A 16518-nucleotide genomic window follows, 5' to 3' on the forward strand; every position below is an offset into this window, starting at 1 on the left:
CAAAGGTCCCGACTGCAGTCCAGGTGCCCAGTCGACGAATCATGTTGTATAACGACGAGGGCAACGAAGAAAGCTTGCAGATTGAAAAGAACTTTTTGGAGGAAAGGCGGGATGTCGCGTACGTTGGAATGGTCGAGTACCAGTAAGCAGTCAAAAGATATCAAGATAAGCAGGCCAAAGTGAAGCACCTTCAAGTGGGTGACTTAGTCCTGAGGGATCGGGAGGCCAGTCGACTCACTAAGAGGGGGAAGTTAGCCATAAAATGGGAAGGGCCTTATAAGATCTCAGAAATAGTCTTCCCGAGCACATACCGGTTGGAAATCATGGAGGGTGGTCAGGTGGAAAGAACTTGGAACGCTTACCACTTGAAGAAGTTCTATCATTAGTGTTATTTATCGTTTACTTATTCGATATAGGCACTTAGTTGCCATAATTAATCAGTGTATTATTTAGTTCGAGTAATAAAACTTCTTCGTTAGTTGCAAAAATATTCGTGTGCAATCCAAGACGATTACTGGCCTTTTCAGGTTAAGGAGAAAGGGGGTTTGGTGTTTCAATCAAGAGCTGAGTCGCGCTTCCTTGCGAAGTCGGTCGACAACTAGCCTTTTTAGGCCTTAGAAGAAAGAGATGGTGTTGGAGTTATTGTCAGGAGTTGACCAGTCGCCCTTCATCGCGAAGCGGGTCGATTACTAGCCTTTTTAGGTCAAGGAGAAAGGGGGTTTGGTGTTTCAGTCAGGAGCTGACCAGTCATGCTTCCTTGCGAAGTGAAGCGACAACTGGCCTTTTCAGGCCTTAAAAGAAGAGGATGGTGTTGGAATTATTGTCAGGAGTTGACCAGTCGTGCTTCATTGAGAAGGCGGCCGACGCTGGCCTTTTCAGACCTTAAAGGGAAAAGCGGAATGAGAAGAAAAGACAAAGATTAGTTTATTCATATCATACAAAGCATAAGGTTACATCAAATCACACCCTTCATCCCTTCTTAGGAGGATGAGGCACGCACTTGCAAGGTCTGACTGGATCCACAACTTCCGGAAAAGAGGGATAAGTGTCAGGCAGTGTGACAAAAAGGTAAGTTTTTTCCAAAAGTACAAAATGTAGGGAAAATGTTGGACTGAAAGGTAAGTTTTTTCTAGTAAACTTCTCGGCTGAGCCGAAAAGTAAAATCTCATCTATGATCAAAAGGTAAGTTTACTTCTCAGTCACACGATCGATGGCGCACTTCTAGGTCAGAGAGGTGCTTCTGGCACTTCTCGAAATTGAGAAGTACGCTTCACTTCTTAGTTGGAAAACCTAACAAATCAAATGCAAAAATAATTAGCATAAAACAGACAATCCTAAATCTAAAGCCTCATCCTTTACCACAATTAAAAGTTCTTGCCATTTTGAAATTATTTGTATTTTATATATGAATATTAATAAAATTAAATTTGAAAGCAAAACGTTTTTACCAAGGTATGTAACTAAAAATGTTGTTTTCAACGATAAAAATAATATTTAATATGATACATAGTGATTGATTGTCTATTAAACTTTTATTATGATTTTACATACACGCACGCACACACACACACACACACACACACACAAAGATAAAAATAAAAAGTATACAAGTATTTATGAAATTTACAAAACTTATTGTAAAACTTGATAGGGATAGAGGAAAAGTTTCTATGTTTAGACAGAGGGAAAAATTTTGTAGAGAAAGTTAAATTTTGAGGTTGGATTATGCGATTTTAACTATTTATATTTGTAAGGAAAAATGTATAGTTCTAATTTGATAGAGTCTAAAAAATGAAAATAAACAAAAATGAAATAAATAAAAGAGTTTTTCCTAAAATGGTCTATCGACTATTCCCAAAATGATCCCTCAACTATTTCTCAGTGTATATTAGGCATAAAATAGGTAAACGGACGAAAATACCCTCCATTTCAACACTGATAAGACGAGACCCCTGTATCAGCCCTAAAATTCTGCTGCGCGGAAATTGTCTATCTTGCCCTTATTTTGTTCCCCCTATATAAGGCTCATTATTTCAGACCTTTGAGGGAGGAGGAGGCACACCACAATCTTTAGATCTAGTTTTCTCTTCTTAATTTCTTCCCCTTTGGGGAGGAAAACATATACTCCTCCTTAGATTAGAGTAGATTAGGATGAAGATGATGATGTAGATTTAAAGCTTCCTTTAGGTAACATTCTTCTTTTAATATAAAGTTTGAATCTTTACTTTCTTGCTTTGTTTATATTGCTTCTATTAATGTTTATTATGTTAGAGTAGATTAGTTTGGGTGTGTGTGCCCTTGTTGATCTATGGATTGATGCTTATAATTTATCTTATGATCTTGTGTGTTGTGGGAGTATGATTGATGTTTTGTATGGATGATGTTGCTTAATCTTTGCTATTGTTTCCGGCCGGGATAGTTAGTGAACCGAGTGGAAGTGAGAGAGTGCGCGATAGCGGCCTCTCACGAGCCCAACTCATCTACATCTCCGCTCTTAGTCCGAAAGGACGAGATCCGAGAGGAGTGGTAGGCTAGGTGTTCGATAAAATGCCTCAACCGAATGAGGATTGAGAGTTTGAGTGTGACGCCACTCAATACTAAGACCTTGACTCCCTAGATCAATCCCGAAACCCAATTCCAAGCTACCTACGATAATCAATCCTTTGGCTTGACTTTGGCATGCACCCCCTTCCTTTTACCTTTTGCATTTTCTATCTTATTTTACCTTTCTCCTTTTTACCAAACCAACCATGAACAAAACCTTCACCTTTGATTCTTGTAACTCTTACCCTTCAACTTCCTAAATGTCACACGTATTCGGTTCCCATTCGCTATCCTTGAGAGACACGACACTCGGGGAGTCTTGACTCTTCGTTTTACCACTTCACCTTCACCCTCACCGCAATACACAACATCATTATTAATGTTTACGTAATATTTTGAAATATGTTAATACAATTCATATTCGTACTACAATTGTAAATTAAAATGTGGTATTAAAATATATTTTTTTTACTATCCTATTCGTAATACAATTCTTGATTAAAATTACTTATCTTAATAATACAATACATATAATTCCCTGCAATGCAATCTATATCTATACTATTAATAAAAACAAAATCCTCCGTTTTAATTCACGCCCAAAACACTCCTATACTATTAATAAAAGCAAAATCCTTCATTTTAATTCCCGCCCAAAAAACTCCTATACTATTAAGGTTTATGTAATATTGTTAAATATGTTAATACAATTCTTATTCGTACTGCACTTGTAAATTAAAATGTGGTAATAGAATTCGTAATAAAATATATTGCTTTTTACTCTCCTATTCGTAATACAGTTCTAGATTTAAAATTATTAATCATAATAATACAGTACTTATAAATCCCTACAATGCAATATATATCTATCTATACTATTAATAAAAACAATATCCTCAACTTTAACTTCCAGCCCAAAACACTCATATACTATTAAAGTTTGCGTAATATTGTAAAATATAGTAATACAATTCTTATTCGTAATACAATTGTACATTAAAATATGGTAATACAACTCCTAATAAAATATATTATTTCCTACGTTCCTATTCGTAATACAATTTTAGATTAAAATTACTAATCATAATAATACAGTACATATATTTTACAGCAATGAAATCTATACTATTAATAAAAACAATATCCTCAACTTTAACTTCCCGCCCAAAACATATACTATTAAGGTTTGCGTAATATTGTAAAATATGGTAATACAATTCCTATTCGTAATACAATTATATATTAAAATATGGTAATACAACTCCTAATAAAATATATTTTTCCCTACGTTCATATTCATAATACAATTCTAGATTAAAATTACTAATCGTAATAATACAATACATATATTTTCCTGCAATGCAATCTATACTATTAATAAAAAGAATATCCTCAACTTTAACTTCCCACCCAAAACACTCCTATACTATTCAGGTTTGCGTAATATTGTAAAATATGGTAATACAATTCCTATTCAATATGGTAATACAATTACTCCCGCCCAAAACACTCTTATACTATTAAGGTTTGGGTAAAAAAACAAGCACAATGGTTGATGTTACAAAAATTTCGCATAACTCAACCCGATTTTCTGAACGACATTCATGCATGCAGGTGTTGGCGCACACGAGTCAAGCCTTTTCAATCTCATTTTGGGATTTGATTTGCACCCCTTGCACGCGAGAGAGAGCCTCTATACTATACAATTCAATAAGCCTTAAAATAACTCTTGTATAAGTAGTTGTGCAAACCCACTTCCCAAACCAATTTGGGACTAAAGCTACTTGAAAGTTTTTTCTTTCCATTTTTTAAAACTCAAATGGGCCAACTTTGAGAACCAATTTCTCATTCACACATTATCTGTTTTGAGCGTACAGTATATCAATCTTTTCGTCTAACTACGAAGAACTCGAATCCACTTTGACCCAACCCAAATTGAAAGTGGACCCACATGTATTTGTACCACAATATAGCTACTAAAATGTCATTTTATGCTATTTTTTCAACAATTATTTGCCCAGAGAATATCAACGCTCTACGGTCAACCAACAATCACTCAACTGATTATCCTATTACTCCTAGGTAAATTTTTCTCTAATATAGTTATACTTACTGAATATCAAAATATAAGTGTACCTCAAGATCTTGCAATTATTAACCGACAAGTAATTAAATTAATGATATATAATGCAATGCAAATTATCTACATATTGCATTTATACACTTATTTTAGAACACTTAATTTTTGTGATATTTGTTGCATGCAAGGAAGACTCATACTATAGTTTATTTGTCGATTCTTATATGTTATAAATCATAATATCATAAGAAACAGATACTTTGATGAAATATGAAGCATGAGTAGTCTGCCAATTAACGGTTATGGACATCGCATTTCAACAGTTTGGATGGGCATCATTCGAAAAAGTCATACACTCCATTTGGTAATCTGGAGTGAAGTTTGGATTAACAGTTTAGATATATGATTCATACATTCTGATATATTTTTGTTTATTGCCTGATGCCATTATGATGATTTGAATTTTGAGAGCATAGAAACAAGCTCGAAACATGCTTATATGCTTGAATGATCTTACCTCAAAGTTACTACCCACTATCACACAATGCCTTATGTTGTAAGTTAGACTCAAGGTTACTAACTTCTCACAATAGTTAGAGACTTGCTTTATATATATATATATATATATATATATATGAAATATTGACAAAAAAATTAGGCTTTAGATGTGAGTTTTACTTATATATACCTGGGAATCTGAAACATTTTGAAATTTAGTGATTGGTAAAATCAATATGTTTTACAGTTTGACTATCAAAACTAATTTTATGAAAAAAATCACAGAATGTATACATGTAGATTATAAAATTAAAATTTCAGTGTCAATATTGTTATGACTCAATTCTTTGATCACATTAAAAGTGATTTTTTAAAATTTCAAGCTCAAGATTTAACACGTTTGATGAGTCGCAGCTGGAAGGTCAGTGATCCGTTTGCCGACTTTAGATGTCGTTGATCAAATTAATCAGTACATGTGCGACATGAATATTGCGAAAGGACGAACATATTTAAGTTGTAACTCTTTGTGTAAAGTAGAACCAGATGGTGAAAATCTATTAGAAGTACACACTCCTAAATTCTTAAATAGTTTGAGATTGTATGATTTTCTTAATCATTCATTGACATTAATTAAAGGTCGGTGCACCTGTTATATTATTGGGCAAGATAGACCATTCTCTTGGTCTTTATAACGGTACGCGACTCATCATCACAAGATTGGCAGATCACATTGTTGAAACAAGAATAGTTAATGGACACATGAAGGAACCAAAGTTTTTATCCCTCGAATGTCTCTCACTCTTTCTGATACAAGATTGTCCTTCAAGTTCAAGCATAAATAATTTCCATTGGTGCTTGCATATGCCATGATGATGAGTATAATTGTGAGTGTAAAAAGAGGGTGAAATGTCGTTCTGCTGAGGATTGGGGCTATGGCACGTATTGTGTGAATTATTAAATTCTAGTCACTAAAGTGTTGGAATTCACTAGAATCCAAGCAAACTAAGATTAAAGAATGTAAATAAAATAAAAGATGCAAATTAAATGAGGAATAAACTATATGATAAAAGAATGGGTCAAATTAGGGGTATTGCAATCTTGATGTTCTAACAATCTCAAAATTAGGGAAAAACAATTAACCAAGGGATTTATTGGCAATGCACTCAAGAATTCAGTTCAGTTACTTTCGTAATCAATAAACTAGAATTAGGCTAGGATTGCCCCACTTTCGTGATGTATCAATCTTAACCTTAAAACACAAAAACATTATAAGCCCCCAAATTACCCATATTCTCATAGTAGGAAAAATTGGGTTGAAATTGGTTAGGCTGAGTCTTTCACCCAACTTTCGTTGTGATGAAATCCTCTCCAAAGCAAATCAATAAAAGTTGCGCATCAATTATCAATAAGAGGAATTTTTAATCCAATTCAAATATAAAAACCCTAGATCAATAAATTATCCCTTTATGCAATAATTATAAACCTAGCATCAAAAATAGCAATAGAACCCTAATCCAAACCCAAAAGCTAACTACTCATGCATCATAAAAGTAAACAAAGCAAAATATAATAAATCATCATAAATATTGCAAGAAATATAAAGAGAAGAGAAAACTTTACTAATAATGAAGAACAATTCCAACTTCAATCCGTGATTCCAAGCTTGAGATTAAATAATCTAATATATAACTAATCTAAACTATGCTAGGGAAATATAAAGAGAATGGGAAAAGTAAACTAAAACTAACTAGGGTTGGGAACTCCTTAAATTGTAGAGAATATGTAGAATATATAGGAGATAGATGGGCCTTGGGCCCATGAGACAACTTCCAATTCTTTTCCAATTCTTATTCGTGTTTCCTTTCCTTGTAATTTCCTTTTCTTCCAAAACTTGTCCAAAATGTTCCAAAATTCTTCATTTGCTGCTCCTTGTGGATAATTCAACCCTTGTAACAATATAACACACAAACAATTCTCAATTTCACTGGGATAAAGAAAATAAACATCAAAACAACTAAAATAAGGGGTGAATTATTGTACAAAATAGTAGATATCACATGACTATCTACACAAGCCAGGGCCGAACACTAACTCACGTTGGGTTATTGCTGAAAAAAACCAGTTTTTAATCATGGTCAATTGTACATGACTTTCTCCCGAGTCACCCATCCTGATAGCCTGAAAGTGTTAATTAGTTCTAGACAAGGATGGACAAGATTGTGTTGCTACTACCGATGTTGTCTACAAAGAGATTTTCAATAATGTGTAAATACAACCAGTGATATTATGTTTTTTTTTTCAAAATAAAAAAATTGCTATATATCTACACAAAAACATATCTTCCATACATATGAGTTATAATAGCAATTAATTCTTATAACTAAGTTACCAAAGAACGCGCATATTTGCCCAATTTATAAAAATCCTAAAAAAATGATATATAAAATCTCTAAAATTCCAGCACCACATGCGTACATCTACACATTAGCTATTAATTAAGCAATTATTAACTGGAATTCAAACATGGATAACATCAAAAAACATAATCGATCCAAAACATATATTCAATTGTACTATATAATATTTGATGTTATAATTTATATAATTATATATTCGATCCAAATATTCTTAATATATTATAACAAATCCATTCCGTGCATCGCACGAGTGAAAATACAAGTACTATTAATAAAAACTAAATTCTCCATTGTAATTCCCGACCAAAACACTCCTATGCTATTAAGGTTTACGTAATATTTTGAAATATGTTAATACAATTCGTATTCGTACTGCAATTGTAAATTAAAATGTGGTAATAAAATATATTGTTTTATACTCTCCTATTCGTAATACAGTTCTAGATTAAAATTACTTATCTTAATAATACAGTACATGTAATTCCCTACAATGCAATCTACACTATTAATAAAAACAAAACCCTCTGTTTTAATTCACGCCCAAAACACTCCTATACTATTAAGGTTTACGTAATATTGTTAAATATGGTATTACAATTTCTATTCATACTGCAATTGTAAATTAAAATGTGGTAATAGAATTCGTAATAAAATATATTTTCTTTTTTACTCTCCTATTTGTAATACAATTCTAGATTAAAATTAATAATCATAATAATAATGTATATATACTTCATTGCAACACAATCAATACTATATTAATAAAAACTAAATCCTCAATTTTAATTATCGTCCAAAGCACTCCTATACTACTAAGGTTTACATAATATTGTATAATGTGGTAATACAATTCCTATTCGTACTACAATTGTAAATTAAAATGTGGTAATAGAATTCGTAATAAAATATATTTTCTTTTTTACTCTCCTATTTGTAATACAATTCTAGATTAAAATTACTAATCGTAATAATACTGTATATATACTTCATTGCAACATAATCTATACTATATTAATAAAAACTAAATCCTCATTTTAATTATCGTCCAAAGCACTCCTATACTACTAAGGTTTACATAATCTATACTATATATAAAAGTAATATCCTCCTCCAAAATTTTTCCGCCCAATTATAGGGGCATTTTAGTAATTATAGAGCAATATTCATCTTCTCCATCTATGGATGCTCCTGTAATTTGGGAAAACAAATGAAGACTATTGCGAGAAAGATCTCTCCATGGTATACAGATTGTAGTGTCTGCAAACGTATATTAAATAATTTTTTAGTTAATGAATATAAGCAAATCTTTCAAAATATCAATATTTGCAATAATTAAAATATTTTAATTACTATACTAATTAAGGAATTAAGTAATATAAGGAAATAATTCTAATTAAGTTAATAATCAAAAATAACAAATTAAGTAATTGAAAGTAATTATAAAGTATTTAAATGGTAATAAAATTATCTTTATAATTAAAAGAATATTTTTTTCGTTAATAAATATAAGCAAAATTTTCAAAATATTAATATTTGCAATAAATAAAATATTTTCAAAATAATCATTATAATGATAATTAATATACTATATAAAATATTTAATAAAGAGTATTTAAATGGTAATAAAAGTGCCTTATAATCAAAAAAATCATATACAATGGAAACGTAACTATGTTTAGAATCTTTATTCCTTATTCCTGATTTACTTTCTGATGATTAACCTTTAGAGCAATCTTCATCTTCTCCATTTACCGATGCTCCTGTAATTTGGGAAAACAAATGAAGGTGCCTGCAAGCGTATATTAAATCATTTTTTTAGTTAATGAATATAAGCAAATGTTTCAAAATATCAATATTTGTAATAATTAAAATATTTTAATTATTATACTAATTAAGGAATTAATTATAATTAAGCTAATAATGAAATTAAGGAATTAAGTAATATAAGGAAATAATTCTAATTAAGTTAATAATGGAAAATAAGAAATTAAGGAATTGAAAGTAATTATAGAGTATTTAAATGGTAATAAAATTATCTTTATAATTAAAAAAATTATTTTTTTAGTTAATGAATATAAGCAAATTTTTAAAAATATTAATATTTGCAATAAATAAAATATTTTCAAAATAATCATTATAATGATAATTAATACTATGTAAAATATTTAATAAAGAGTATTTAAATGGTAATAAAAGTGCCTTATAATTAAAAAAAAAACATTTTGTTTTGTTAATGAATATACAGAAAAGGTAAAAATCATTGTAAAGAAAAAAAATATCAAATACATTTTAAAATTTAGTGTACTATAATATTATTATTAGATAGTGATTTCTTTCCTTAATTTTATTATTATACTAATTAAGGAATTAATTAAAATTAAGCTAATAATAGAATTAATGAATTAATTAAAATATGGAAATAATAGAATTAATGAATTAATAAAAATAAGGAAATAATTGTAATTAAATTAATAATCAAGAATAAGAAATTAAGGAATTGAAAGTAATTACAAAGTATTTAAATGGTAATAAAATTATCTTTATAATGAAAAACTCATTTTTTTAGTTAATGAATATACGCAAATCTTTCACAATATTAATATTTATAATAAATAAAATATTTTCAAAATTATCGTTATAAAGATAATTAATAATTAATAGTATAAAAAATATTTAATACAGAGAATTTAAATGGTAATAATATTGTCTTTACAATCAAAAAATCATTTTTTTAGTTAATGAATATACGAAAAAACTAAAAATCATTGTAAAGGAAAACTATTAAATAGATTTTAAAACATAGTGTACTATAATATTATTATTAGGTAGTCATTTCCTCCCTTTTATTATATACTAATTAAGAAATTAGGGAATTAATTATAATTAAGCTAATAATGGAATTAAGTAATTAAGTAAAATAAGGAAATATTTTTAATTAAGCTAATAGTGGAGAACAAGAAATTAAGGAATTGAAAGTAATTACAGAGTACTGGTAATAAAATTATCTTTATAATCAAAAATCATATTAATGATTTTTAAAATTATTTTCCCTTTTCTCATATTTATTTTAAATAATAATATAATTTCATAACTCATATTACATATTGATTTTTCTAAAATAAATGCGATAAAATGATTCATATATTATTGATATCTTTGCATTGATCTTATAATTAAATAAATGTACACTTTCAAATATTATAATTATTTATAATTTACCTTTAATTTTATTATTTAAATATATAATAAAAAATTAATTCGTGCATCGCACGAGTAATTTACTAGTATTGTATAATGTGGTAATACAATTTCTATTCGTGCTACAATTGTAAATTAAAATGTGGTAATAGAATTCGTAATAAAATATATTTTCTTTTTTACTCTCCTATTCGTAATACAATTTTATATTAAAATTACTAATCTGACTTATTAATATAAACAAAATCCCAAACATTAGCACTGTGGATATTGAACAAATTAAGATTTTGGTATAAATGCTATGTTTTTCTTTAGGCCACTATTCACATAAACTGAGTCATGACATTCATTGTTGGACTCTTTAATCAAATTTAAACTACTCATTTAATTAACTATTACTGTACTAATAATTAACTATGAGCTTTCATTTTTTTAATGAGCACTCCAGTTTTGAATTTTTCAGTTTGAGAAACTAGACTAGGATTTTTCAAATTGAGAAATACATATATGGATTCAATTATTTGATAACTCGTGCATGTGTTCTCCAATTGGAGAAAAACGACATAGAAATTAATTGGGTATATACGCATTCGTGTTACGGAGACTGGACCAAATTCGGACTTGGGTTTCTCAAATTGAGAAATGTAAATCTTAAGTTATTTGAGGGAGATTACAAATTCAGAAAGATTAGGGTTTCTCATATGGAGACATCAATTCGAGAGTAGGAGAACCAAAATGACCAAATGAAACATGAAACCAAATGAAATTTTTTTACAAATCTCTCTCTCTCTCTCTCTCTCTCTCTCTCTCTCTCTATATATATATATATATATATATATATATATATATATATATATATATATATATATATATATATATATATATAAACCGCCCCAAAACGACATTGTTTTAGAGATATCTAATTTTGGGCAGCAATGTTTTATATTTTTTCCTAGGAAATTATAGAAAGTGTTGTTTTGGGTTATGTTCATCTTGAATACAATATGTAATTAAAATTTATTAAGTAATAAATATCTAATTAACATATAAAATGAAATGTTTATCACTGAATGAATTCTTCGTTATTTATTTATATTACGAGTCATTTCTTGACAATTGATTTAACTCAGACATTTTATTTTTAAGAAAACGAGTCATTGTGTAATCAGAATAATATACAAGAATCGTTGCTCCAACCAAATAGGTTGTTCGATAATGCTTAGCCATTGTTAGAACAAGCTATTGGTGCACCAACATTTAGTTCAACTAATCTCAGTTTAATTGCAAGTGAATTTGTTATCTCAATCATGTACCTAACTATTTTATGTAAATAAAATACAATTTATAATTTTCCTTCCTCGAGCATAAATAATTGTAGTGGCGGATGATGAAGCATTGTACGGTGAATTTATGGTTTGCTATCCAAGAACACCTATTAATATGCCTAGGAATGGTAATACAACTCAAATTTAAATTATTTATAATAACCTTTACATTTTAGTATATACATTTTTTTATTTGTTGTTTTAAATTATTGATTTACTCCAATTAATGTGTTAATTATTATGTACTTATTTGATTTTATTATTTCTCAAAAATATTGCAGTGGTTAGCAAACCAAATAATATATATGCACTTAATATATACGATTTAATATTACAAATAGGAGATGCATTCATAGTTGTGCATTTAAAGTACGAATCATTCTATGAGAATTCTCTAAATACTTATCCTTTTATGTTTTTTAAGAAAATGAGTCGGTATTGCAAATAACTGTTGGTTCTTCAACATTTAATCCATTTCATTCGAAATTTAATGGTGAGCAAAAATGTAGTCATAAATTTTCCTTCCATCCTCAATGCAATTATAACAAATCTATCCCGTGCATCGCACGGGTGGAAATACTAGTAATAATAATAAACAACAACAACAACAACAACAAAAATAATAATGAAGTAAATCTAAGTCCCTTGGTGCCTACTCCATCGTTTAATTCCTATTCTCACTGTGTCTTTCTTAAATTTTTTATTTGATTTCGTTATAGCTTGTTCTCTACTTTGCGCTTTTGTTGTTTGTTGCAATTGTTCTTTACCTCGCAATTAGTACTTAGTAGTATGTTTGGACTTTGAATTGCAATTTTGTTATATAATGTTTAGATTTTGCATATGGATAATGTGATAGTATGTTCGGAAAATTAGGAAAGGCTAAAATTTGGGGACTTAAACCGAATCGAATTAAATCCGAATTGAAACGGAACCGTTTCAAACCGAACCGAATTCTAATGTTAAACCGAATAGATTAACTTTTTTAAAACTGAACCGAAGCTTGAAACGTCTGCCCCTAATTGACATTATCATCTTCACCTTCCTCATCTGCCACATGTCATTGTTTGCTACGGCTTGCGAAGAAGGACAAAGAGGGCCTCCTTTGGATTTTGGGATTTTTACTTCCTTCAACCTTAACATAAAATAACTGATTCAGTATTCTCGGACTGAAAGAACAAAAATACCCCTTTGTCAAACGGAGATTTAAAGTAAAAGCTAACAAAAGATTATTTTAGGTAACGTTTTCATAGTTAAGGGACTAAATAGAACAACAAATTAATTAGGAGACTTTTACAAGTAAATTGCAATAGTGTATGGACCCAACTGATATAATCTCCATTTTTTTTTTTTGAAAAACGGTATAATCTCCATTAATAAATAAACAAAACCAATATTGTAATTGGTTAACCAAACTTTTGGGAATTGGAATCAATAACATTGATGAGAAAATATATTAAATTATTGCTCCATTGTACATAAGGGTGGCAGTGTAAGAGAGAAGCATAGTTTTTATACAAGGCCACTGGCAAGTGGCAACACTTCCTTGGTCGAGTTAGTGGCCATGTTTAATTATATATTGGAGGAACATATTTTTTGTTTTTTAACAGCAGTAAACCCACAGTGAATAACGGTAAAGTAGTTGTATTGTGGAAGTTAAATTAGGTAGCTAAGATGATGAGGTGACAGCAAATTCTCCACTTATGTACAAGAATATATATATCCTGATAGCTATATCATATATCAACATAGATGAATATATACATACACTAAAATACATGCAGAAAGATGTGACCCTGCCAGGGCCAGTTATATTAATAGTTGAGTTCAACTCTGATCTGCGCAGCTTCATCATGAAGAAGAGCCGAGGGCGAGGAGGCAATATAATGAATATGCAGATGAGAGCATTATATTATATTGTGAATGGAGGTAGATGAGGCTGGCGCAAGTGTCAATTAGCCTGGCAGTTTGAATCCGAATTCTCGACTGTGTTGAAGTACAAGGAGGATAGTCTGCCATCGAATTTCGACACAAGTTGGTGTACAGACAGTCCACAGTAACGCTTCCTCAGACGTGCAAGGCAGATGTCGATGATTTTCTTGAACATGCTGTCTGATTGTATGAGGGGCTGCTCCACGAACTCCACTAAAGGCATCCACTGAAATATATAATATCATATCATTCATTCATATCTCTCTCGTCTAATGTATTGTCAATCAAACAAGAAAGCAAATAGTTTCTTTTGCAGTATGTAGTTCTTGATTCAGCACACCCGGTTAAATTACTACTAAGAATGAATTCGTACCTTTGCTGCTTGAATTTCCAGATCATCTACCATGATCTGTTTCGATACGGGTCTTAACATACAGACAAAGAACAAATCAGACTTCTGAAATGCCACATTATGAGCATGCCTGCAGGAATACAAACACGCATCTTAGCAACACAACAGAACAGAACAGATGGTCTAGTTGTTCATATAATATATATTTGTATAAGCATTTTCCTGCCAACTGAGATGGGTAAAACGTATTAATTAACAGCCTAGTATAGATTCACCAATCCAGATATATATAATTCAAGGTTGTGAAAAAAGTGGATCGGACTTATATTTACCTGAAGGCTATAACTTCGACAAATTCAGTGTCAATCTGGAAAACGGAAAATGCAGAACCATGATGATGATTTTCTCAGACTGCTTTTGTGAATTGAAATTTCTTTAAAAGTAAGTAACTATCTAGGTGAGATGATATAAGACGTGATTTCTTACTCCTGTTTCCTCCTTTATTTCTCTCACAACTCCAGTATAGATCTCCTCTGACTGATTATCCAACAATACATATATAAAAGCCAAATAAGATCTTTTGTTTCCATGTTCCAATGTCCTCTTCACAGAGAAGAGGCTTCAGATTAAAAAAAAAAAAAAAAATCGAATTCAAGGAAATAAACCATACCTCAAGAATGAAACCAGTTGGTATTTTCCAAAGACCAAAAAGCTCTGGAGCGCAATGTTTTTCTTGAACAACAAGCACCTGAATGGGCGGGCCATTGGCTGTATTAGTCCACTTCTATGGATCGGAAGGGATTCTAACACTAGGAAAATTTCATCTCTTATAACTAAGCAAGTATTGCTAGGACAATTCCTCGCATTTCAACATCAGATCAATCAAGTTAAAGAGGCTTTAGAAACTTCAGAGGAAATAGAAATTTACTGAAAATGAATCGTTATGTGGGACTTCTTGACTAAAGAAACCATGTAATATATCAAGAATTGAAGCAAAACGCTTTTAAAACAGTCACTGAGGAAAGCTACATAAATACTGTGGAGAAAGATCCTCGTCCTTATCATCAATCACTTAAGAGTTATTCTTTCAAAAGTTCACATACCTCGTTCTTGTCATTGATCACAAAACCCCCTACTCCAACTTGGTGAGAAGCATTAGAAGGAAGCATGCTAGGCCCTTGAGGTATCCAGTAAGTCATCATCACATACCCTTTTTCTGCATGATGGTATTCAAACCCTTCCTGAAAAGAAATAAATTTCAAAAACATCAAACAACATCGACAGATCAGACAGAAAAAGCTAATAAACCATCTTGAAACACAATGGTCGTCTGTTTAGCTTTCTGATTTTCCAAATTTGATTGAAAATCCAAAGAATAGATGTAGACATGTAGTAGATCTATACCTTCACAGCCACAGGGACCAAGTCCGATTTTTCTATTGGAAGCTTAAGCCAAACACCCTGCTTTCCCTATATTTTAATTACATAAATTAATTAGCACTGCTCAGAATAAACAACTTCCATCTACTACTTGCTAGGCAAAACAAACGAAAGAGAGAAAATGCTTGTGCAGCCAAAAGATGTGAGAACATAACAGTGGGGGATAAAGGTACTAATTCTAAAGATACAAGTAATTCGGGTTAAAAGAAGACATAATTACTAAAAATACCTTTAGTTTCCAGTGCGAGAGAGATGCACGAAGCATAGAGGTAAATGTATTTGGGTTGGAAGGTAGCTTTCCTGGATTAACAACTACTCCACCATACTCATCATCAGAGGCATCAAGGACTCTAGTTTCCCTAAGGTACAAACTCGAACCGTTTCTTCCATTGATATGATAAGGAAAAGCTTCAACTAAGAATTTTTCCTCCGCAACTGCACTAATTGCATCATGGGAAGTCTTTGAATAAGAAGCCTTCAAATAAATGCCTGGAAAAGAAACAATAATGTCAGGAAAAACAATACAAGTTTTAGATTTGGAATACTTGGATTAACTATAGCCTCCACAAAAATATGCACAAAAATGAGAAAACCTAATGCATAATCGCACTGCCATTCGGAACTTCCTCAAGTGTAATTACTATCATATTATAAGAACCATGGTTGCTAATGTTCTTGTAAATCAAGTAGAGATCGAGATATTTCAAAAAAAAAAAAAAAAAAAAAAAAAAAAAA

The 16518-nt window shown here is 30.5% G+C and overlaps 1 protein-coding gene across 1 annotated transcript in view; it reads right to left on the bottom strand.

Annotated features, from left to right (window-relative positions):
- Positions 1-13683: 13683 nt before the first annotated feature.
- LOC116003113 (nudix hydrolase 8) overlaps positions 13684-16518 on the bottom strand; it is a 4540-nt gene continuing 1705 nt past the window's right edge. The window contains exons 2-9 of the mRNA XM_031243283.1: positions 16013-16272; positions 15748-15813; positions 15447-15584; positions 15014-15091; positions 14830-14880; positions 14676-14710; positions 14365-14473; positions 13684-14217 (exon numbers count right to left, since the gene is read on the bottom strand). Coding sequence (XP_031099143.1) covers positions 14011-14217; positions 14365-14473; positions 14676-14710; positions 14830-14880; positions 15014-15091; positions 15447-15584; positions 15748-15813; positions 16013-16272 — 944 coding nt within the window. The 3' untranslated portion in view covers positions 13684-14010. The remainder of the gene's footprint in view (positions 14218-14364; positions 14474-14675; positions 14711-14829; positions 14881-15013; positions 15092-15446; positions 15585-15747; positions 15814-16012; positions 16273-16518) is intronic.

The sequence above is a fragment of the Ipomoea triloba genome, chromosome 13 (genome assembly GCF_003576645.1).
Source record: "Ipomoea triloba cultivar NCNSP0323 chromosome 13, ASM357664v1".
In the NCBI taxonomy this organism is placed as follows: Eukaryota; Viridiplantae; Streptophyta; class Magnoliopsida; order Solanales; family Convolvulaceae; genus Ipomoea; species Ipomoea triloba.